Below are 23,956 nucleotides of genomic sequence, written 5' to 3' on the forward strand. Positions count from 1 at the left end.
TTTACACCAGCTATTTATACAGTTATTAGTTAATCCAACCAAGAGAAAAGAAGAAAGTACAGCCTGAAAAACTGGGAAAACAGATTCAATAACAACTTGCACAATGGAATTGGACAGGTGGTTGAAAAGGAAAAATTAGTGGGGAAATAGGGAAATAGCGGGGGAGTGGGACTGATTGGGTAACTCTTCCAAAGAGACGTCACAGGAACGATGGGCCGAACGACCTCCTTCTGTTCTGTGGTATTCTATGACTCTATAACCCAAACATTGACTGTTATTTTTGATCTTCAATTTACCAATGAAAGCGTACTTGAGGGTCAGCTTTGATGGCTTAATGGGTCAGTAAGTGGATGCAGTATTGAGCTGTATATATAACCTATATGTACATATAATCCTAACTCCATATCAGTCTGTCCTCTCCCTCCGCTCAGTGGACACCGGCTGCTTTAGGTCCCCCGCACTTCCCGCCCCACCATTGGCGGTTGGGCATTCAGCATCTCAGCCCCCACACTCTGGAACTCTATCCCGCAATCCCTCCGCCTCACCCCCTCTCTTGCCTCCTTCAAGTCCCGTCTAAAGACCTTCCTCTTCGACTGTGGCTTCGGCCCACCATCACATCCCCACGTCCCCCCTGCCCCCCAGTCTTCCTGACCCCAACTCCCAGCTCGGGTCCAAAACCCCTGATTGTCCAGCGCCCTGGGATGTCTTTCCAATGTGAAGGCACTTGCTATACATGTAATTTGTTGTTGTTGGTGTTGTATAAAGGAGCAATGCCCTGTATTGTTTGCTGTGGTTGGTGGATTTTAGTCGTGGCGGCAGGACCTGGGCTCAGTCAGCCAGAGGCCAGACCAAGGTCAGGAAAAAACAATGGCTGAATTAACTCATGGCTGTTTGTGGGACATTGCTGTGCACAAATTGGCTGTGGTGTTTGCTGTCCAGCGCCTTGGGACATCCTCCTGATGTGAAAGACGCTGTGTAAATGTCATTTGCTGTTGTTGTCGTTGTATTACTGTATATGATTGTGAAACATTGGCTGCAGTCTGTTGTGTGCTCCTACAGTCACTACACTTGACAGCAGACACCTGCAAAGCATTTGAAACTTTTTTTTGGTGTTATAGGCAGTGTATCAAAAGCAAAGATAATTATTTCTCACGTTCTTTGAATCCTGTAGCTCAGTGGTTAGAGCACTTGCCTCGCAAGTGAGAGACCCGGGTTCAATTCTCGGGTCAGGGGGAAACATTGGCCAAGTTTCCTTACTCCACACACCTCTGTTTACCAGCAGTCAGCAGGAACCCGGTTGTTAGTTGTTTGGTGGATTGATTTTTCGGGGATAATAATCCCTTCAAAAAATATGTTTTAAAAAAACAATAATAAATTGGTCACTTTGATTGTGCCTCATCCACAAAATAAACAGTCACTACACTTTACAGTGTATGCTGTGAAGCGCTTTGAGACGTCTCAATACGTGATAAGGCGCTGTACCAAATGCCAGGATTATTATTGTTGAGGGGCGGCTCGTGGGGTTGTAGTGGAGACACAGCGGCTTTAAGACACAGAGGGAAACCTGAGCAGCGATGACACAATCAGCAGTTCCTCCGCCAGAAATGAGGCTGTTTACCAACTGCGGAGTCTGAGATCATAACAAGGCTTTGTGTGTGTTTATGTGAGAGAGAGAGAGGGTTAGAGAGAGAAAGAGGGTTCGAGAGCGATAGAGGGTTCGAGAGAGGGTTAGAGAGGGTGAGAGAGAGAGAGAGGGTTAGAGAGAGAGGGTGAGAGAGAGAGGGTTAGAGAAGGTTAGAGAGAGAGAGGGTTAGAGAGAGAGAGAGAGGGTTAGAGAGAGAGAGGGTTAGAGATGGTTAGAGAGAGAGAGGGTTAGAGAGAGAGAGGGTTAGAGGGTTAGAGAGAGAGAGGGTTAGAGAGAGAGAGAGAGAGGGTTAGAGAGAGAGAGGGTTAGAGAAGGGGGTTAGAGAGAGAGAGGGTTAGAGAAGGGGGTTAGAGAGAGAGAGGGTTAGAGAGAGAGAGAGGGTTAGAGAGAGAGAGAGGGTTAGAGAAGGGGGTAAGAGAGAGAGGGAGAGAGCAATCAGAGGAGAGCAGAGTTTTGGGGATTCTTTGTATCCTCTCAGAAGGAAACCCAAACAGTTACGGTCTCTGTGACTCTCTGTCTCAGTCTCTGTGACTCTCTCTGTCTCAGTCTCTGTGACTCTCTCTGTCTCAGTCTCTGTGACTCTCTCTGTCTCAGTCTCTGTGACTCTCTGTCTCAGTCTCTGTGACTCTCTCTGTCTCAGTCTCTGTGACTCTCAGTCTCAGTCTCTGTGACTCTGTCTCAGTCTCTGTCTCAGTCTCTGTGACTCTCTGTCTCACTCTGTGTCTCAGTCTCTGTGACTCTCTGTCTCACTCTGTGTCTCAGTCTCTGTGACTCGGGAAGATGCTGTTTGTGGTGGCGGTGACTCTGAGCATTGCCCTGAGCAGCGGCACTGCAGCCATCACAGGTGGGGGGGGAGTGTGGGGGGGACACTGTGGGGGGAGTGGGGAGTGGGGGGAGTGTGTGTGGGGGGAGTGTGTGTGTGGGGGAGTGTGTTGTGTGAGGAGTGTGTGTTTGGGGGAGTGTGTGTGAGGGGGGAGTTGTGTGTGGGGGGAGTGTGTGTGGGGGGGGAGTGTGTGTGGGGGAGTGTGTGTGTGGGGGGAGTGTGTGTGTGGGGGGAGTGTGTGTGGGGAGTGTGTGTGTGGGGGAGTGTGTGTGTGGGAGTGTGTGTGTGGGGGAGTGTGTGTGGGGGGAGTGTGTGTGTGGGGGGAGTGTGTGTGGGGGGGGGGTGTGTGTGTGGGGGGAGTTGGTGTGGGGGAGTGTGTGTGTGTGGGAGTGTGTGTGTGGGGGGAGTGTGTGGGAGTGTGTGTGGGGGAGTGTGTGTGTGGGGGAGTGTGTTTGGGGGAGTGTGTGTGCGGGAGTGTGTGTGTGGGGGGGAGTGTGTGTGGGGGAGTGTGTGTGGGGGAGTGTGTGTGGGGGAGTGTGTGTGTGGGGGGAAGTGTGTGTGGGGGGAGTGTGTGTGTGGGGAGTGTGTGTGTGGGGAGTGTGTGTGGGGGTGTGTGTGTGGGGGGAGTGTGTGTGTGTGGGGAGTGTGTGTGGGGGAGTGTGTGTGGGGGAGTGTGTATGTGGGAGTGTGTGTGGGGGAGTGTGTGTGGGGGAGTGTGTGTGGGGGAGTGTGTGTGGGGGAGTGTGTGTGGGGATGTGTGTGTGGCGGGGAGTGTGTGTGGGGGGAGTGTGTGTGTGGGGGAGTGTGTGGGGGGAGTGTGTGTGTGGGGGGAGTGTGTGTGGGGAGTGTGTGTGTGGGGGAGTGTGTGTGGGGAGTTGTGGTGTGGGGGGAGTGGTGTGGGGGGAGTGGTGTGTGGGGGAGTGTGGTGTGTGGGGGGAGGTGTGTGTGGGGAGTGTGTGTGTGGGGGAGTGTGTGTGGGGGGAGTGTGTGTGGTGGGGAGTGTGTGTGGGGAGTGTGTGTGTGGGAGTGTGTGTGGGATTGTGTGCTCGCCTGCCTCAGTACCCCCCCCCCTCACCCTCCTCAGTACCCCCCCTCACCCTCCTCGACCTCGCCCTCCTCAGTACCCCTCCTCAGTACCCCCCCTCGCCTGCCTCAGTACCCCCCTCGCCCTCCTCAATACACCCCTCGCCTGCCTTAATACCCCCCCTCGCCTGCCTCAATACCCCCCCCCCCTCACCCCCCTCACCCTCCTCAATACCCCTCTCGACCTGCCTCAATAGACCCCTCGCCTGCCTCAGTACCCCCCCTCGCCCTCCTCAATACCCCCCTCGCCTGCCTCAATATCCCCCTCGCCTGCCTCAGTACACCCCCCCTCACCCTCCTCAGTACCCCCCTCGCCCTCCTCAGTACCCCCCTCACCCTCCTCAATACCCCCCTCGCCTGCCTCAATACCCCCCTCGCCTGCCTCAGTACCTCCCCTCGCCCTCCTCAGTACCCCCCTCGCCCTCCTCAGTACCCCCACTCGGCCTCCTCAGTACCCCCCTCGCCCTCCTCAGTGCCCTCCTCAGTACCCCCCTCCCCCTCCTCAGTACCCCCCTCGCCCTCCTCGGTACCCCCCTCGCCCTCCTCAGTACCCCCCTCGCCCTCCAAAGTACCCCCCTTGCCCACCTCAGTACCCCCCTCGCCTGCCTCAATACCCCCCTCACCCTCCTCAATACCCCCCTCACCCTCCTCAATACCCCCCTCACCCTCCTCAGTACCCCCCCTCGTCTGCCTCAGTACCCCCCTCGGCTGCCTCAATACCCCCCCTCGCCTGCCTCAGTACCCCCCCTCGCCTGCCTCAGTACCGCCCCTCTCCCTCCTCAGTACCCCCCTCGCTCTCCTCAGTACCCCCCCTCGCCCTCCTCAATACCCCCCTCGCCTGCCTCAATACCCCCCTCACCCTCCTCAATACCCCCTCGCCTGCCTCAGTACCCCCCTCGCCCTCCTCAATACCCCCCTCGCCTGCCTCAGTACCCCCCCTCACCCTCCTCAATCCCCCCCTCGCCTGCCTCAGTACCCCCCTCACCCTCCTCAATACCCCCCTCGCCCTCCTCAGTACCCCCCTCGCCCTCCTCAGTACCCCTCGCCCTCCTCAGTACCCCCCTCGCCCTCCTCAGTACCCCCCTCGCCCTCCTCAGTACCCCCCCTCGCCCTCCTCAGTACCCCTCGCCCTCCTCAGTACCCCCCTCGCCCTCCTCAGTACCCCCCTCGCCCTCCTCAGTACCCCCCCTCGCCCTCCTCAGTACCCCCTCGCCCTCCTCAGTATCCCCGCCCTCACCCTCCTCAGGACCCCCCCATGCCCCCCTCAGTGCCCCCCTCAGTACCCCCCCGCCCCCCTCAGTGCCCCCCTCAGTAGCCCCCCCACCCCCTCAGTGCCCCCCCCAGTACCCCCCCCCCCCCTCAGTGCCCCCCTCAGTACCCTCCCGCCCCCTCCCGCCCCCCTCAAGTACCCCCCCGCCCGCCTCAATACCTCCCCGCCCCCTCAGTGTCCCCCTCAGTACCCCCCCGCCCTCCTCAGTGCCCCTCAATACCCCCCCCCCCCTCGCCCTCCTCAGTACCCCCCCTCGCCCTCCTCAGTACCCCCCCCGCCCGCCTCAATACCCTCCCCGCCCCCTCAGTGCCCCCCTCAGTACCCCCCCCGCCCCCGTCAGTACCCCCTCAGTACCCCCCCCGCCCCCCCTCAGTGCCCCCCTCAGTACCCCCCCGCCCCCCTCAGTACCCCCCCAGTACCCCCCGCCCCCCTCAGTACCCCCCCGCCCCCTCAGTACCCCCCCGCCCGCCTGGCTGTCGGGTGTGGGTTTGATCAGTGTGATGGAGCCTTTCTGGGAAGTGCCCACTCGCTCGGTGTCAGAGAGCACCTCTGACACTCTGTAAACACAGGAACTTCCCCAAACCTGTGTGAAGTTCTGGGAGAAACCGCTTTGCTTTCAGTTTGTGCAGAACTCCTTGTTTTTGTGTGGGGGGTGTTGTGAGGGCGTTGAACTTTGAATTGTCAGTACTGTACGGTTTATATGGATAATGTCACTTTGGGTACATAAAATGCCCTGTTTTTCTGCCCCACCTTTAAACAAGAGCTTTATCAGCTGCAGGAATTGCCAGTCAATCACGAGGAGGGGTGGGGGTGGGGGTGGGGGCGGTTAATGGCTATTTAAATACTCCTCTGATCAGATAAAGAGAGAAGAGTCCACAACCCCTGTCTCTGCCTATTGGACCGTCTGTCTCCGAGTCTCAGAACCCTGTCACTGGCTCTAATAATCATTTACATAATGTGTGAGTCACGTTAACTGCATAAACATGTGGTGCTTCTCCATGGGCCAGGATTATTGGTGTCTTCTTGCTTTATTATGTGTGTAACAGCAGGTCTGCGCTTTCCCTGGACCTTTGCCCACATGGTGTATGTCACACAAAACACACCTGGGCCATTGCCCCCCAAAAAACAGCCCTACAGACACCTCAACAACAACAACAACAAGATTCCATTTATAAAGCGCCTTTCACGTCAGGAGGACGTCCCGAGGCGCTGCACAGTTGGGTCATGACCCACATGGTTTGAGAAGGAAAACAGTAGTCGCTGCGACCACTCCGCAGGTCAGGCAGCATCTATAGAGAGAGGAAAATGAGTTAATGTTTCAGATCATCAACAAGGGTCATGCGTGCATATGTTTATTTATTTACAGGGTGACCAAAAAGTTGTGGTAATTACCGTATTATCTAATAAACAAAGATATCATCATTTTCTTTTAAGACTTATTAGACATTGTAATGGTATGACCACTTTTTGATCACTCTGTGTTTATTCTTCTGATCTTCCCACTACTATTGGGGGGTGTTCTTGGTGTAATTTGAAATGGTAGATATCAGTCTATCTCTGGTCAAAGGCACTTGTCAAGGTGGGTGGACTATATCATTGCATGTTGTTGTTGTTGTTGTTGTCTTTGTACTTTTCAATAGATAGATTTACAATCAGGTCCCAGGTCGGTTATTACTGAGGTCAGGAAACATCTCCACACAGAGGGTTGTGAATAGGGATTGCAATCCCAATGCTTTTTTTGGAATTTTAGGATTTGGGGATTTTTATGCCTCAAATCCCAGGACCCGACTTCCTGAGGTGCTAAATCGGAGACAGTCACTGAGCAACACACAGCCTGACAGAGAGAGTGACATGATAAATGTTTGGAGAGGACAATCAGTCCAGCGGTGATGCCTCCATGATCAAACAGCAACAACAACAAATGACACAGTGCCTTTCACACTTGGGTGACGTCCCAAGGCACTAGACAGTCAGGGATTTGCTCCTGAGCTGCGGGTTGGGATCAGGAGGGGTCGGAGGGTGGCTGAAGGCATGGTCGAAGAGCAAGGTCTGGAAAGCTTTGAAGGAGGCAAGTGAGGGTGTGAGGCCAAGGGACTGTGGGATGGATTTTGAAAGTGTGGGAGCAGAGAGGCTGAAGGCCCGACCATCGATGGTGGAGTGGGTCAGAGCCTGCTGAGCGGAGGGGTGGACAGCTTGATATGGGGTTAGCAGGTCACAGTTCCTTCCTTCAAGGAAGGAACGACACTTGGGGGTTCACTGGTGATCTGCTACGAGGGGGGTATACCCCAGCACACAACAGCCTCCAGGTAACAAGGAAAGAAAGATAATAAAAAGATGGACTGTTATTTGTTGGATACCCAGTCATTAACTAACCCGCAGCCTATCCTAAACTCAATGACAACTTGCATTTCTGTAGCTGTAGGTCCTCACACTCGTTTCCAAACCCCTTCGTGCCCTGGTACCTCCCTACCTCTCCGACCTGCTAAACCCCCAAACCCACTCCCCTCTGCCTCCACTCGACTGGCTCCAGCCTCCTGCGTGTCCCTCCATTCCACCATTGCCAGCTGCACTTTCAGCCACTACGCCCCCAAACTCTCGAAGACATGATAAGGTGCTATGTCAAATGCAAGCATTATTATTATTAGTGTTAAATTATCTGCAGAGCACAGAACTACTGAGCAGATTCAGGTTTCGAGTTGTGATGCTTTGATTCCCATCTGCTCCAGGAACGAGACTGCACCAAATGCAAGGAGAGCTGAGGCCCTACAGGCCTTGTCATTCAGATGAACTCCATGTGCTTGACGGCCTCTCACATACCTTATATAAGAACTTTATCTTCTAATAATAATCCCCCCAAAACAAAACAATAATAAATTGATCATTTTCAATCTACGACTGTTTGTGGGACATTGCTGTGCGCAATTGACTGCCGCCTTCGCCCACAAATATACAGTCAATTCACTTTACAGTATATTCTGTGAAGCGCTTTGAGACGTCCTCCCGACGTGAAAAGCGCTATATCAAATGCAAGGATTATTATTAAAAATAATTTAAAAATACTGCTTTTGATGAAATTTGATGTGTAAATTATCTGCAGAGAAATAAGCCAAACTGAGGTAAACGCGTGTGATGAACAATCAGTGTTAACTCTTTGCCAACTTTTCAAATGTATATTTATGAAGTGCTAAATAGTTTAAATCGGCCAATAATTTTGTCACAAATGACAATTTCTTCCTCTTCTCCCATATACTTTCCAGTAAATAAATAATTATTGCATTTGGTATAAGCCTTTCATATCAGGAGCATTTCTCAGAAAGTGCTTCACAGGATGTACTGTGAAATGGAGTGACTATGTATTGGTGGATAAATAGGATCTTTTGGATATTGATCAGGAGTGGGAACGCTGATAGATTTCCTATTTGCACATGGCAACTTATGGGATCATTCCATGTGTGCGTATGGATCAGCTACAGAGCAATGCACAGCACAGCCAGAGGAAAATACCTCCCGTGTAGGACGCAGGTCCTTCCGATGGTTCTTTCTTTCAGAGGCGCAGTCAATAATGTTATTCCTTTCTCACAAAATGGATCCCTCCAGAGGCAAAGCAGCTCAAAATCCATACCACAAGGTTTGATTTCAGCCTGACAGGTATCAAACCTTGTGGTATGGATTTTGAGCTGCTTTGCCTCTGGAGGGATCCATTTTGTGAGAAAGGAATAACATTATTGACTGCGCCTCTGAAACACTTGATGCCATCTTTATATTCATTCATACGGCAGTCATGTGAAACAGTAAAAACATTTGTCAAACAATGTTTTGAAAACACAATCTTATTAAATGACATAAATTCTCATGATCCAGTTTGCATAGTTACTATCAGTACATCTGTTTATCAGCTGTTGTGAAGGTTCTTCATAACAGTTTGGGTTTAAGTAATGGCTTGTCTCTGATCTTAATCACTTCTTTTCCCCCCTCTCTGTCTTTCCAGTGGATATTGCCTCAGATGAAGACCTGAGCGCAACCACAGTTGATCTTAAGACGGTGACAGCCTTTTCCAGTGAGGAGACGCTATCTGAGGAGGTTGAGGCACCTCCCCCGAGCAATGAAGATGTTGTGGTGCAGCCGGTCATAGGGATAAGCCAACATGTCAGGCAAAGGTCCAAGGGCAAGAAGGACCTGGGAGTTATTGGTATGTTCTTTGAACTTAAGTAAATCAGCAGTTTTTTTGCCAGGCCGTTTTGAAGGTGATGTGTCTAAAATGACCACCTGAAAACCAGATGTTTCAAGAACCAATTGGTTTATTCCTTATTCAGTAGATTAAACCTGTTATGACTGTGATATGTGCAAGTGACTGATTTCCCAGTTTATTTCCCTGGTTTTGCTCCCCGCTCTCCTGAAAGTGCTAACATACTGAGAGTGGGTCCAGTGGGTGCTCAGTGCACTCCAGAACCTTAATCAATATCTCACGTTATTCAGACATGAGATTGGATGCTGAGTGTCGGGAGGGTATTCAGTTATAGGGTTCTTACAGATTAACCCCATTTGCCGTCATCTATCCTCCATATAGGTAGCAAGAAATCTGGAACAGGAGCTATGACTATTTCGTAGAATCATGGAATATTACAACACAGAAGGAGGCCATTCCTCCCATCGTGCCACTACCGGCTCTTTGGAAGAGCCACCCAATCAGCCCCACTCCCCCGCTCTTTCCCCAAAACCCCGCAAATGTTTCCTTTTCAAGTTCCTATTAATTCCCTTTTGGAAGTTATTAATGAATCTGTTTCCAGCCTTTCAGGCCGTTACATGTTAGGCTTTGGATCCTGTTTCACTAATGATGTAACTTGCGGCTCAGCCATCGACTCCCGTGGCTTAACTTAACATGAAATTTAGTCAAGTCAGAGGAAGTGGGGTCGATGTTTTAACTGCAGTAAGAAACCTGTTAACTCAGAGATGTGTTGTTGGTGATTTAAGGAAACTGCACATATCCTCTTCCTGCTGTTTTTACCTTTGATGGAGGGAGCACTGCTGACCTTTCATTTCGGAGTAGAATTTGAAAGACTAATTCAGTCAAAACTTCAAATTCCATTGTTTGGGTTAAGTAAAAGTTCCTGTTACTTTTAATACTCCAGGTAAAGCTTTGGCAATTGGAATGATGGCGATTATCATTGTCCTGGGAGTTGGCATCACCTTAGGATACTTCTACAAACGGTAAGTGCTGTAAATCCTTTGGAGATGCTTCATTCGAGCCGGGGGCAGGTGTTTGTTTTGGGGTGGGAGTATTACACAGTGCAACATCGAGTTGAGATCAGAAACTGTATTTCATATTTGGGTTTGGATTATTAGGAAAAATATAAGGAGTGAAGCTTTTATATCCAACATTTTGTCCAGGGCAGGGAAAAACTTAGTGGAGTCCTGTAGCTCAGTGGTTAGAGCACTCGTTTTACCTTGGGCAAGTTTCCTTACTCCACACAGAGCCTAATAATAATCCCTCCAAAACCAAAAACAAAAATAAATTGGTCATTTTCAATCTACGACTGTTTGTGGGACATTGCTGTGCGCAATTGGCTGCCGCGTTCGCCCACAAATATACAGTCAATTCACTTTACACTATATTCTGTGAAGCGCTTTGAGACGTCTCAAAGATGTGATAAGGTGCTATATCAAATGCAAGGATTATTATTATTATTTGGGCAAGTTTCCTACTCCACATGCCTTTGCTTACCTAGCAGTAAGTAAGAACCTGGTTGTTAGTCGATTAGCGGATCACTTTTCCGGGGATAATACCCCTTAAATTTTTTTTAAAAAAATAATGATAATTTGGTCACTCAATCCACGACTGTTTGTGGGACACTGCTGTGCGCAATTGACTGCAGTGTTTCCCCCACAAAATATACAGTTTAAAGTAGTGCTTTGAGATGTCTTGAAGATGATAAGGCGCTATATCAAATGCAAGATTTATAATGAACATTTTTGTGTGAGATATTCCTTAGAGCAACCCTTTTGAGTCAGTTGATAGTGTGGACAAAATGGGGACATCACTAGTGGAAGACCTTTTAGCAAAATAAAAAGACTTGATTTTGTGGAGTTACCTCATGCGGATGTGAAGTACAGTGGAAGCCACTTTAGCTGGACACTGGTTAACCCGGACATTGGGTAAATCGAACAAAACATCTGTCCCCGACTCATTTGTATCCTAATCTGTTTAAAATATGTATGTTAATTCGGGTGAAAATGCGGTTGATCTGGGCCAAATGTTCACCGGTGAATGTAGTCCATTCAGCCAGAGGGGCTCCTGGATGGAGATGGGAGGAGTCAAATTGCGATTGACAGTGGACTCCAGCCATTCACAAGCGGCTGGAGTTGGGCTGTCAATCAATGAGGAGGCGGAGGAAGAGGGAAGAACAAGGGAGGGAAATGGTGATGGATTGACAGCTGAGCCACTTGTGATTGACTGGAACCCAAACGTCCCCTTGCGCTCCAGCCGTCAAACACCTGGAATCCGCCTGCTGCTAAGTCAAACCTGGATACATATCCAAGTTCCAAACTGCAGAGCAGACCTTAAACATGAGAAAAGCTGAACCGAGGCTTTGTCTCTGTGATCACAGGGTTTGGTGTTTTACTTGTAGATTGTAAGAGGAAGGCGTTAGCCACAAAATCCAGGTTTCAGAACCAACATCAGTCTGTGTGAGCGACCGAATGGCTCTGACATTGTCTTAGGAGGAACACAATAAGTGAACTGGATCAGTGTCTCCGGTTAACACACACAAAGCTGGAATACAGCTCACTCTGTGATCACGATAGTTTACCCTGGGACGGTTAGGCAGACAGCACAGAATACTTCCCAGCTTCGTTGGTAAAGTGTGGTTGGAAGGAAGATAGCAGCAAAATTGCAGAATTCCTCCTGGTTCTGAGGAACACCTGGATTGTTTAGCCAGAGTCAAACACAGAGTTACTTACGCAGGTTACAGGTAGGTTTTGGACCACATTTCTCAGGAGCAGGAGCAGCTCTCTTGTTTTTTGCTGGTCATCTTTCTCCTCCCTCATGCACTACAGAGAAATTCTGTGTGTTTGTGTGTGTGTCTGCCTCTTCCCCATGTCTCTTTACCCCAGTTTATCGTGGGCCTCGGTTACACTGCAAGTTGGAGGAAGAGAGATAAGTAGGACAACCTACTTGGAGCTTAGTCAGTGCAAGAGAGGAAGCAATAACTATAATAGTATTGATTAAAATAGATAGGAAAGGTTGTAATATGGACCATGGTACACAAAGGGGATTTTAATAATCTGTTTTATCGTTTCTTACAGGGGAAAAAACCTGAAGAAACAACAAGAGCAGAGGGCCTATGAGAGGGAAATGCATCGTATTACTCTGCCATTGTCTGCCTTTTCAAATCCCACCTGCGAATTAATAGACGAGAACATAGTTGTCATTGAGAACGCCCCGACACAGATTGGTGAGCCTGGTGAGGGCCACAATCCTCTGATAGACCAAGCAGGTACTCCAGGGGCTTGACTACATTAGGAACATGAAGCAGAAAGCTAAAATCAGCATTTTACACCTGGATAGCTTCAGGCTTCTGAGTAATATATAGGCTATACATAAGATTTGGATTTGAAGCCATCGCTAGATCTGTGCTATTAACCGAATGTCTCTGGTGAGCCCAGGTTTACAACTAGACGACTTGTTCTGTGAGCTAGGAAACTGCGAATGATAAATCAGCACTAGTGATGGGCAGCTTCACGTTTCTTGTCAAAGAAAGCTGCTTTGCAAAGGATGGTGCCAGATATAGCCAATAAGCCAAGTATTCAACAATTCAGTATTGGAAGTTTTCAATTCAAAGCCGGTGAATTTTTTATATTGTAAACAATGTGCAACATAACCTGGTGGTAATGAACCTGATCTCAGTGTTTGCTCAGTGTGTTTGGGGGCGAAGTCGAGTCCATTTTGGGGACTTCCTCACCCACCACAAACAGCTGTGGAGTTCTGGACAATGAGCTTCCATCATGTTCGAGTCTCTTGTGTTTTTTCTGTACTTGATGAGAAGTTCCTGTTAATACCGGACACATTAGTATATTTGTTACTTTGTTGAGTTTTTTTTATTGGTTGTAACTTTTGAGTTGGGAAGGGCAGAGGCTGAAGAGGAATATTAGGCTCCAGCTCTTGTTCCTGTCCCTCACTGGGGAGAATGGTACAGATTATTATTATCTTCCTTCGTGATATGAAATGCTCTATGACTGAGAGCCACTCTTACCCAATAACTCTTCCAGGACCTGAAAGGATAACCCCTCGCCCATCTGGTCGATGGATTAGGGACCTGCCAGCTCCGGGCTGTTCAGATACTTATTTTTAGCCTGAACTCCACTGTGAGACTCCCATCATTCCATTACCATTTCAGCGACTTACCATCTGTCCCAAACCGTTCAGCACATGGTGGCCCCACTAGACCCTGGGTTGGCCTCTGGAGGCTGGTCAATCCTGACCGGGGTTTGTTGACCAGTCGGGTCCTGATCATGTTTAGTTTTACCCCCTCATTCACTTAACTTTTTGTTAAAGATCTTCGATAAATTCTGTCTCTGGAAGGATTATGGAAGCAGCTGCTTTTGCGGAACACGCAGCTGTTGTGCTTGGCCCTGATCGGCCTAGTTTATAGCTCCGTTTCTATCTTTCGCGAATCTGTAGCAAACGGCAATGCGAGAAGGTCTGGAGCAGATTGAAACATGAGAGATTCCACCAGTGTTTAATTAGTATGTGGGGTGGAGGGTGGGTGTGGGTTATTATTGCTTGGTTCAAGAACAGCTTCCCATCTGTGGCCACATTGTCCATGTCACCAGAGGGAGATGGCAGAGCAGGGGAGGGAGTGGTGGTCACATACGGTGTGATATGGAGCCCAGTGACAGGAGCTGCGCTTCTCGCTTCCTCAAGACTCAGTGTTGGTAATGTCTGTTTCTCAGTTCCTTGTTTTTGCAGAACAGTTACACGGCATTGTTTATTTTTGAACTCTGCGCTGTTACATTATTTTTGGAATCAATAATTCAGGTGTATGGGGTTGTTTGTAAGGGACATGTGTGTGTGTGTATAACGTGGACAATGTCACCATGTTATGAATGTAACCCCCCCCTTAAAGAATGTGACCCCAATTTTCATTGTTTTTCTCTCGATTTTTGTTTCGTTCGCACTATTTTTATTATGAAATACCTCAATTTGAATCTGTATTATGTACATTGTGCAAATTTTTACTTCTGTATATCGAAATAACCAAAAAATACCCTGAATTAAAAATGTTTTTAAATGTTGCAATTGTAATGTTTCTTTTGATTTCAGTACAAATGAGTCATTGCATTGAAACAAGATTAAACTACGCCTTTATTTACTTAGCAGTAGGTAGGAATCCAGTTGTTAGTCGATTGGTGGATCGCTTTTCCAGGGGTAATAAAAAAACAAAAATAATAATAATTTCGTCACTCAATCCATGACTGTTTATGGGACGCTGCTGTGCACAATTGGCTGCCGCGTTTTGCCCACAAAATATAGTTAATTCACTTTACAGTATATTCTGTGAAGCGCTTTGAGACTTCTCAAAGATGTGAAAAGTGCTATATCAAATGCAGGGATTATTATTATATTACAATTGGATGATGCTGTTGGACTCCTGTATCTTTGATGAAGTGCTCTGTGTGCTGAAGCTGTCTGAGCCACACTTTCGTTTGAAATCTGTAAATCTCAACAGTGACTGTGGAGGAGTACATTGTGTTGTCATGCCTTTGGGTGAGGGAGGGGGAAACCCGAGTGTCTGATCCCTGAGTTGCTGAAGAGTGTGTGACGGATAAGTGAGAGTTGGACCAGCGTTGCCTATGGTGACCTTCCTACACCCTCACCTCCCCTTTTAACGGTTTAACACGAGTTGAAACATGAAGAAGTGCTGAGGTTGGCCACCGTTTGCAGAGCCAGATCCCAGCAAGATGGATTATAGGAAAGAAGAGATATGTATTAATAATAATAATGGGATTATAGGGCAGGCACAGGCCTGTGTTCCTAACCCATCCTCAAAATGAGACTTACTGCTTCAATTTGGAGAGGTCCGTGGTGACCAAAGCCAACAGCGGGATGTCAAGTCACTGCACAGCTTGAAAGCAATTGCTGCAGTGCAATCCAGGAATTGGTGATGTCTATTCAACAATCCTTATGTTTGATATAGCGCCGTATCATGTTTGGAGGACGTCTCAAAGCTCTTCCCAGGATACACTGTAAAGTGTAGTAACCCAAGAGCGCGGAGGTCAATTTGCACCATCAACAGCCCACAGACCACTGTGGAACCGAACAGTCACCAATGCAATTCAATGTGGAGAAGTGTGAAGTGATGCATTTTGGGAGGAGGAATGAGGAGCGGTGATATAAGATAAATGGTACAATTTTAAAGGGGGAGTGCGAATAGAGACCTGGGGGGTCAATCATGGTTGATTGTGGGATGTCGCTGTATGCAAATTGGCTGCCGCACTCGGGAGTGGGGTTGATCAGGGCTATGGGGAGAGAGCGGGAGAGTGGGGTTGATCAGGACTATGGGGAGAGAGCGGGAGAGTGGGGTTGATCAGTGCTATGGGGAGAGAGCGGGAGAGTGGGGTTGATCAGTGCTATGGGGAGAGAGCGGGAGAGTGGGGTTGATCAGTGCTATGGGGAGAGAGCGGGGGAGTGGGGTTGATCAGGACTATGGGGAGAGAGCGGGAGAGTGGGGTTGATCAGTGCTATGGGGAGAGTGGGGGAGTGGGGTTGATCAGGGCTATGGGGAGAGTGGGGGAGTGGGGTTGATCAGGGCTATGGGGAGAGAGCGGGAGAGTGGGGTTGATCAGTGCTATGGGGAGAGTGGGGGAGTGGGGTTGATCAGGGCTATGGGGAGAGTGGGGGAGTGGGGTTGATCAGGGCTATGGGGAGAGAGCGGGAGAGTGGGGTTGATCAGGGTTATGGGAGAGTGGGGGAGTGGGGTTGATCAGGGCTATGGGGAGAGTGGGGGAGTGGGGTTGATCAGGGCTATGGGGAGAGTGGGGGAGTGGGGTTGATCAGGGCTATGGGGAGAGTGGGGGAGTGGGGTTGATCAGGGCTATGGGGAGAGAGTGGGGGAGTGGGGTTGATTTGGAATCTCTTTTCAAAGAGCGGCACAGACACGATGGGCTGAATGGCCTCCTCCTGTGCTATGTAATTCTATGATTCTACGATGATAAGCAAATCTTTGAAGGTGGCAGGACTAGTTGACAAAGTTACTAAAAAACATATGGGATCCCCGACTTTATAAATAGAGGTATAGAGTATAAAAGAAAGGATGTTATGTTGATTCTTCACAAATCACTGGTTTGGCCTCAGTTGGAATATTGTGTCCAATTCTGGACACCAGACTTTAGGAAGGATATCAGGGCCTTGGAGAGGGTGTAGAGAAGGTTTCTCAGGATGATACTAGGGATGAGGGACTTCAGTTACATGGAGAGGCTGGAGAGGCTGGGATTACTCTCCTTAGAGCAGAGAGGGTTAAGTGGAGATTTATCCCTTCACCTCAGTGACATATTTATCCTTCCAAGTGCAATTGGTTTGATAGAAGTTTTCACGGGGAAGTGAAACGCACTCTTTATTGATTCTGTTTGCCCTGTAAATTTATGAATGAGAGGTTTTATTTGTTACAAGTACAGTCACTACACGTGAGAGCAAATCCCGGTGAATCCCAATAGCATCACTTTGAGATGATTCAATGTTGTACTCACTGCACCAAATGCAAGGATTATTGTTATGAATTGATCATTCACCTCATGGTTGTTTATGGAACGTTGTGGTGCGTAAAATGACTGTTTTTGCCCACAAAACCCAGTCATTTACAAGAGGCAGAAATTAGTGTGAAATGCTTTGAGATAACTTGACATTGTAGATGCTCTTAACCTGAAACGTTCTTTTTTCGTTTGTTCCTAATATACTTATTGGAATTCTCTTAAAGTCTTGGCTCCGTCTTTACGTACTCGGAGGGTTTGAAGTTGATTCTATTTCCTGCCACTTCTCCCCCTCCCACCTGGCTCTGTTCCACTTGGTCTGAGTCCATGAAGTGGCCCCACCTCAGTGTGAACCAATCCTCCATCGTGGACTGCTCGGCTCATGTTAACATTTCCAATGAAATCGGTTCAAACAAAGAGCAGAATTTCCCAGCAGGTGTTGTTTGTAAGTCATTGCTAGTCATGTGGACGATGGGACTTTTTTCACAAAACAATTTTACAGTTCAGGCTGGAACTTGTGGAGTTCCTGTAGTTCAGTGGTTAGAGCACTCGCCTCGCAAGGGAGAGGATCTGGGTACGATTCCTGGGTCAGGGCAAAACCTTAGGCAAGTTTCTTTACTCCACACACACACCTCTGTTTAGTTAGCAGTAAGTAGGAACCTGGTTGTTAGTCAATTGGTGGATCACTTTTCCGGGGTATCCCTCCCATTCCAAAAAATAAAAAATGTAGTCCTCAATCCACGGCTGTTTGTTGGACACTGCTGTGTGCAATTGGCTGCCGCGTTTCGCCCACAAAATATACAGTCAATTCACTTTACAGTGTATCCTGTGAAGTGCTTTGAGACGTCTCGAAGACGTGATAAGGCGCTGAGTTTTCAAATGTAAGGATTATTTATTACTTATTTATTTGCTTCCATGAGCACAAGCTGCCACCTGCTGGCCATTCCCCAGGCGTGAGCCACGACAGTGAGTGTCTGGATACTCTCCCACATAACGGCCATCACAGGCCACGTGTAACCTTGAGCATTGGTGCCCAAAATACCATTCCCAGCACAACCATCCTCAGCTTGATTGTCACGGGAATTCTACTCCCAAATAACATGTTGAGCATCGCCAACTAAAGAAGAGGAAGAGTCAACAACAACAGCATTTATACAGTGCCCTTCACACAGGGTAGCGTCCCGGAGCCCTTCACAGTAGCGGAGAGAGAGGGGGGAGGGAGGTGACTGTAAGGACGATCAAAAACGGAAGTCTTTAGGCGGGATTTGAAGGTGGGGAGGGAGGGGGTGAGGGAAGGGATTGAGGGAGAGTTACAGAGTTTGGGGGCGTAGTGTTCGAAAGCACAGCCACCGATAGTGGAATGGAGGGCACGAGAGACAAATATGAGGCCGGAGCCAGCCGAGCGGAGGCAGGGGGTGGTGGAATTGGGGGTAAGCAGGTCGGAGAGGTAGGGAGGAAGGGAAATCTCCAGATACTGCAATTGGAGATCCTAGACAGCAGCTTGTAAGCAAATCACAAAGTGAATCAACACCTTCAGAAGGGGAGGACCATTTAGCGAAAACCCTTGGATGTAGATGTTGAACTGTTGGCCAATTTTAAGCCGGACTCTGAAGCCTCCTTATGCAAACAAAAGGCAAAATACTGCAGATGCTGGAAACCTGAAATAAAAACAGAAGTCACTGGAAACCTACACCAGGTCAGGCAGCATCTATGGAGAGAGGAAAATGACCAAAGGTCATCGACCTGAAACGTTGACTCCACAGATGCTGCCTGACCTGCTGAGTGTTCTCAGTCACTTATTTTATTAACCTTTATGTAAAGGATCCTGCCAAAAGAATTGGACACTCATTTCATGGCTGGTGTGTGGGACATTGCTGGCACTGCTACATGGCATTGGGCTGCCACATTTGCCCCAAAACACAGTCCACTAAATAAAGAGGAATGTTTGTGGGCGAACAGTCTTCCTACCATGTCCTCGCCCACAAAATACACAGTATACACTTTACAGTGTATCACACTTTGAGATGTAAACTGAAACCCTCAGTTTGTAACCAGAGGGTCCCCAGAGATTGTTCAGTGTATAATAATAATAATCCTTGCTCTTGGTATTGCAGCTTCCAAGTTGGGAGGACGTCTGAATGTTTAGTGACTGTATTTGAAGGAGAAGGCAGCAGCCCTTTTGCCCATAGCAATGTTCCACAAGCAACCATGAAACAAATTACCAACTATATTTGGGGATTGTTGGTCAGAAAGCCAGGGCCCTACTCTTTATGAGTAGAGTGGGATCTTTAATGTTCCACCTGAACAGGCAGGCAGCACCTTGGTTTATTGTCTCATCCAAAGGACGCCACCTCTGACAATGCAGCACATCCCCAGCACTGCACTGAATGTCAGCATAGGTGACGTTGAGCACCAACGTGTAGCTGAGCATCCCGTTTGTCTTGTTTATATTTGTCTCACAATATCTTGACATAGTGAACAATGATTCAACTAACATCCCTAAATCTCTTTCAGCTTCCTACTTGGCAAGTTCTATCCCATTTATGTTTCCTATTCTTATATCCTGTATGTAGTCCCTTCCACTTATCAGTATTGAATTGAATTTGCCAATTATCAGCTCACATGCAGACCCTAATCAAGGTCTTTTTGTGGGATCTTTGTTGCCTCCTCTGATTCCACAGTTTTCCCAACGTGCTGTCATTTGCAAATGTAACTACCGTGTAACTGGTATACGAGAGACAGTAGGGGCCTAGTACAGACCCCAGAATATTGACCTCGCTCCCCAAACAAATACCCTCGGCTCCCCTCCCTTCAACTAATTCTCGATGTCCGTGTCTTGCCATTCCCACTGCCCACAATCTGTGAAGGAGTCTTTCATGTAGTAATTTGTCAAATATTTTTTGGAAGTCCAGATATACTACACCATATGATTTCCCACAATCAATTGGAGTGTCATCTCCACAAAAACAGTCTATGAGATTGGTCAGACAAGACCTGCCCTTTCTAAACCATGTATATTGTCATTTATTAAAAACAGAGGAACACCCCAAAAATGTGTAGGTATTAGTGGATAAAATAGTGTATATCCTGCCTGTAAAAGGGTGAAAGTAGAGATGTCAAAATCCTCAAAATTTGTTAATTCTGATAACTTAACCTAAAATCACTCTGTATATAAAGGGCAGCGGAGTGAGTTCTGGGTTTTATGTGTAAAAGATGGCAGAACCTCTGTCGAATTGCATAAAGAAACATTTTTAGACATTTCCCAATAAAATACACAGTAGATCAATTGTAAAATGATGAGCGGAAGCTGTGCTGTACAGAGTCAGACTCATGCAAGTTAAACTGTGGTGTATTCCACATCACCGTGGTGATCCGCCCTACAGGGTCAGAAATGATGAATAGATCTTAATTCTCTGAAAGTGAAAATTGTTGCAGTTGATCTTTTCATTCCGGCTTTACAAGTGGGATTTCCCATTAATTGCTGAAATGTTATGTTCTTTATATCCTGAAGGCGGCAGCAGATCCCTGAATGAACCGTGAATCTTCCTTCAGTTGGCTGGAAGGTTTCGCATCAATCTCTAAGGGCTGATATGGTTGTCGTACTCTTTCGTGTGGCACTGTATCATCATCATAATAATATTAAAAATAATCCTTGCATTTGATATGATGGTTTAATCTGATAATATTAAATGATACGATCTGAATTGGTATTATCGATCAATACGGTTTGTATACTCGTCTGTGATAAATTTAATCATATTGAATACTAACCATGTTGTTATAAATCCTAATCGCTGTAAAGCTGGAAGAGCTCCCATTGTGGCCATATATCGAGGACTATGTGGTGTGGCCTGATGCAGATATTTCAGCATATGGTCGGTGTTGAGAAGGATCACAGTTTGATAGTAGATGTAACCAGAACCTTTCGTGATTCTTGTCTTCTCTTTCAAGTACCTCCATGGCCTCTCCCCACCCCACCTCTGCAACATCCCGTTCCCCAGCCATTCCCTCTGCTCAGCAAACACCGACTTCACATCTCCCGGCCAACGCACCCCACCATCAGGAGAGAACTTCCAGCCATTCTGTCTCTGGATCTCCATCCCACAGGACCTTCATTTAATTACTGCATTTAATGTGGCATCTAATACATCATGGAAATATCTCAAAGTGCTTCATAGGATTTTACTGTAAACTGTAGTGATTGTGTATTTGTAGGCAAATGTGGAGGCCAATTTGTGCATAGCATTGATCCACAAACAGCCATGAAGTGAGTGACCATTTTTATCTGAGGGATTCTTGGTTAGGACAGCAGGAGAGAGAAACTCCCTTCTCTTTTCGATCAATGTCATGGGATCATTAACATAAACCACAACAGGCAGACACGACCTCGGTCTGATGTCTCATTTGAAGGACGGCACCTCCAATAATGCATCGATTTCCCAGCCCTGAACCGGAAAGTCAGCCTGGACTGTGAGTTCAGAGTCCTGTGAGCACAGGATCTCATAAGGACAAAGTCTTACTGCTGCCCATTACAGTGAAGTAAAAAACAAAAAGAAAATTATTGGCAGATGGATAGAACTTATTATTATTATTATTATAACTTGCATGCATAAACATCATTTCTATACATGAAAGTTTTTTTTAAAACCTCCATTTTATTTCTTCACAAAGGGGATCTAGTTGAATGTCAACAAGACCGAGGCTCTCCTCCTTGTCTCCTGTCAGCGCTTCCTCACCTCAGGGACTGACAGCATCATATTCATAGATGCCCTCTCCGCCTCACCGAGCCGGTACGGAACCTTGCATCTTGTTTGATCCTCAACTGACTTTTAAACCCCACATCTGTGCCATAACCCAGGCTCAACTATGCTAACTCCCTGCTCATCGGACTTCCCAATTCTTCCCTCCACAAGCTTCAGAACACTGCAGCTCATGTCCTCTCTTGCACCAGGCTCCATGAGCCAATCACCCCTATCCTCAGCCGGCTTCCCAATCCCCAGAGGATCGAGTTTAATCATAATAATAATAATCCTTGCATTTGATATAGTTTTGTCACGTCTTTGAGATGTTTCAAAGCACTTCACAGAATATACTGTAAATTGAATTGACTGTGTAATTTGTGGGTGAAACACAGCAGCCAATTGCGCACAACAGCGTCCCACAGACAGTTGTGGATTGAGTGACCAAATTATTAGTATTTTTTTAAGGGATTATTACCCCTGGAATAAGGATCCACCAATTGACTAACAACTGGGTTCCTACTTACTGCTGGGTGAACAGAGGTGTGGAGTAAAGAAACTTGCCCAACATTTCGCCCTATCGGGAATCAAATCCAGGTCTCTCGCTTGTGAGGCGAGTCCTCTAATCACTGTGATACAGGACCTCTTGTCCTCAATTTTAAAGCCTTCCATGGTCTTGCCCCTCCCTACCACTGTGACCTGCTACCTCCGCTCAGCAACCACTGGCCTGCTCCATGTATCCCACCCTGCCTGCCCCACCATCAGTGGTCAGGCTTTCTCCCTTCATCCTCTTGAATTCCACCCCGGAGTCCCTTCACCTCATTCACTCCGTTGCTTCCTTGAAGGCCCATCTCTTTGACCATGCCTTCAGTCCTCCTCCCACCCTCCCCCGCTCTTGACTCCAATGCCCAGCTCAGGTGCAAACCCTTGACTATCTAGTACCTTGGGGCATCCTCCTGATGTGAAAGGTGCTATATAAATGCAATTTGTTGTTTTTATTGTCTGGGATAATGAGCTAGAGGGTTTAAAATCAATTTGGTTAGAGTTAAGGAGCAGAAGAGGAGCTGTTACTCTGTTATAATAATAATAATCCTTGCATTTGATATTACGTTTTTCACGTCGGGAGGACATCCCAAAGCGCTTCACAGAACACACTGTAAAGTTAATTGACTGTATATTTTGTGGGGTGTACAGAGTACTATAGACTACTTTTGACCACCAAATAGTAGGAAGGAATAGACGAGCAAATACCCAAACAAATTTCAGAAAGATGTAAAACCAATAGAGTAGTGATAATGCAGGACTTCAATTATCCTAACATAGGTTGAGGAAAAAACAGTGTAAAGGGAAAGGATCGGGAAGGATTCCTGAAATGTGTCAGGATAACTTTCTGGATCAGTATATTTCCAGTCCAATGAGGAAGGAAGCAGTGGACCAACGAGGAAGTGGGCAAGTGGAGCAGGTTTCAGTCAGAGAGCATCTGGACACCAGTGATCACACATCATTGGGTTTTGAGTACTTATGGAAAGGGACAAGGAGCAATCAAAGGTGAAGACACTCAACTGGAAGAGTTAGTTTAAAAGGGATCTTGCCCAGGTGGATTGGAAACCAATATTGATGGGCTAAACGGTAAGCAAGCAATGCTTCAAGAAAGAGATAGTTTGGGTACAGACTAAATACATTCCCATGAGGGGGATATGGGAGTGGCACCAGAGAATTGGAGAAATGTAAATGTTACGCCCCTGTTCAAAAAAGGGGAGAGGGATACCTGGTAACTACAGGCCAGTCAGCCTAACGTCGGTGGTGGGGGATCTTCTAGAAACCATAATCTAGGATAAAATTAATTTTCACTTGGAAAAATGTGGGTTAATAGAGGACAGCCAACATGGATTTGTTAAAGGCAAATCATGTCTACCTAACTTGATTGAGTTCTTCAATGAAGTAATAGAGAGGGTTGATGAACCTAGTGCCATTGATGTTGTGCAGACTGACTTACAAAAGGTGATTGATAAAGTGCCACCTAATAGACTTGTTAGTAAAATTGAAGCCCATGGGATTAAGGGAACAGTGTTAGCATGGATCCCAGAAAGCAGAGAGTAGTGGTGAACGGTTATTTTTCAGACTGGAGGGAGGTATACAGTGATGTTCCCTGGGATCGGCATTAGGTCCACTGCTTTTTTTAAATATATATTAATGACCTGGACTTGGATATAGAAAGCAAAATGTTAAAATTTGCAGATGACAGAAAACTTGGAAACGTAGTGAAGAGTGGGGCAGACACATGGCAGATGGAATTTAATACAAGGAAATGAGAAGTGATGCATTTTGCGAGGAGGAATGAGGAGAGGCAAGACAATTTTAAAGGGGTTATAGGAACAGAGAGACCTGGGGGTTCACATACACAAATCGTTGAAGGTGTCAGGACAAGGCTGTTAAAAAGGCATACGGCATCCTTGGCTTTATAACTAGAGGCATAGAGTATATAAGTAAGGAAGATATATTGTACCTTTACAAAACACTGGTTAGGTTAGGCCTGGAGTATCGTGTCCAATTCTGGGCACCACACTTTAGGAAGGATGTCAGGGCCTTGGAGAGGGTGCAGAGAAGAATTACAAGAATGATACCAGAAATGATGGACTTTAATTATGTGTGAA

General features: G+C 47.4%; 1 protein-coding gene across 1 annotated transcript; it reads left to right on the top strand.

The window, feature by feature from the left end:
* Positions 1 to 8,775: 8,775 nt before the first annotated feature.
* On the top strand, positions 8,776 to 14,112 carry pik3ip1 (phosphoinositide-3-kinase interacting protein 1; the record flags this gene model as incomplete). The annotated part of the gene is made up of 3 exons (XM_007910074.2): positions 8,776 to 9,010; positions 9,951 to 10,029; positions 12,124 to 14,112. Coding segments are annotated over 3 exons (522 nt in total), but the record flags the coding sequence as incomplete, so codon positions are not given.
* Between the last annotated feature and the right edge of the window lie 9,844 nt (positions 14,113 to 23,956).

This window comes from Callorhinchus milii, unplaced genomic scaffold (genome assembly GCF_018977255.1).
Source record: "Callorhinchus milii isolate IMCB2004 unplaced genomic scaffold, IMCB_Cmil_1.0 Scaffold8, whole genome shotgun sequence".
NCBI lineage: Eukaryota > Metazoa > Chordata > Chondrichthyes > Chimaeriformes > Callorhinchidae > Callorhinchus > Callorhinchus milii.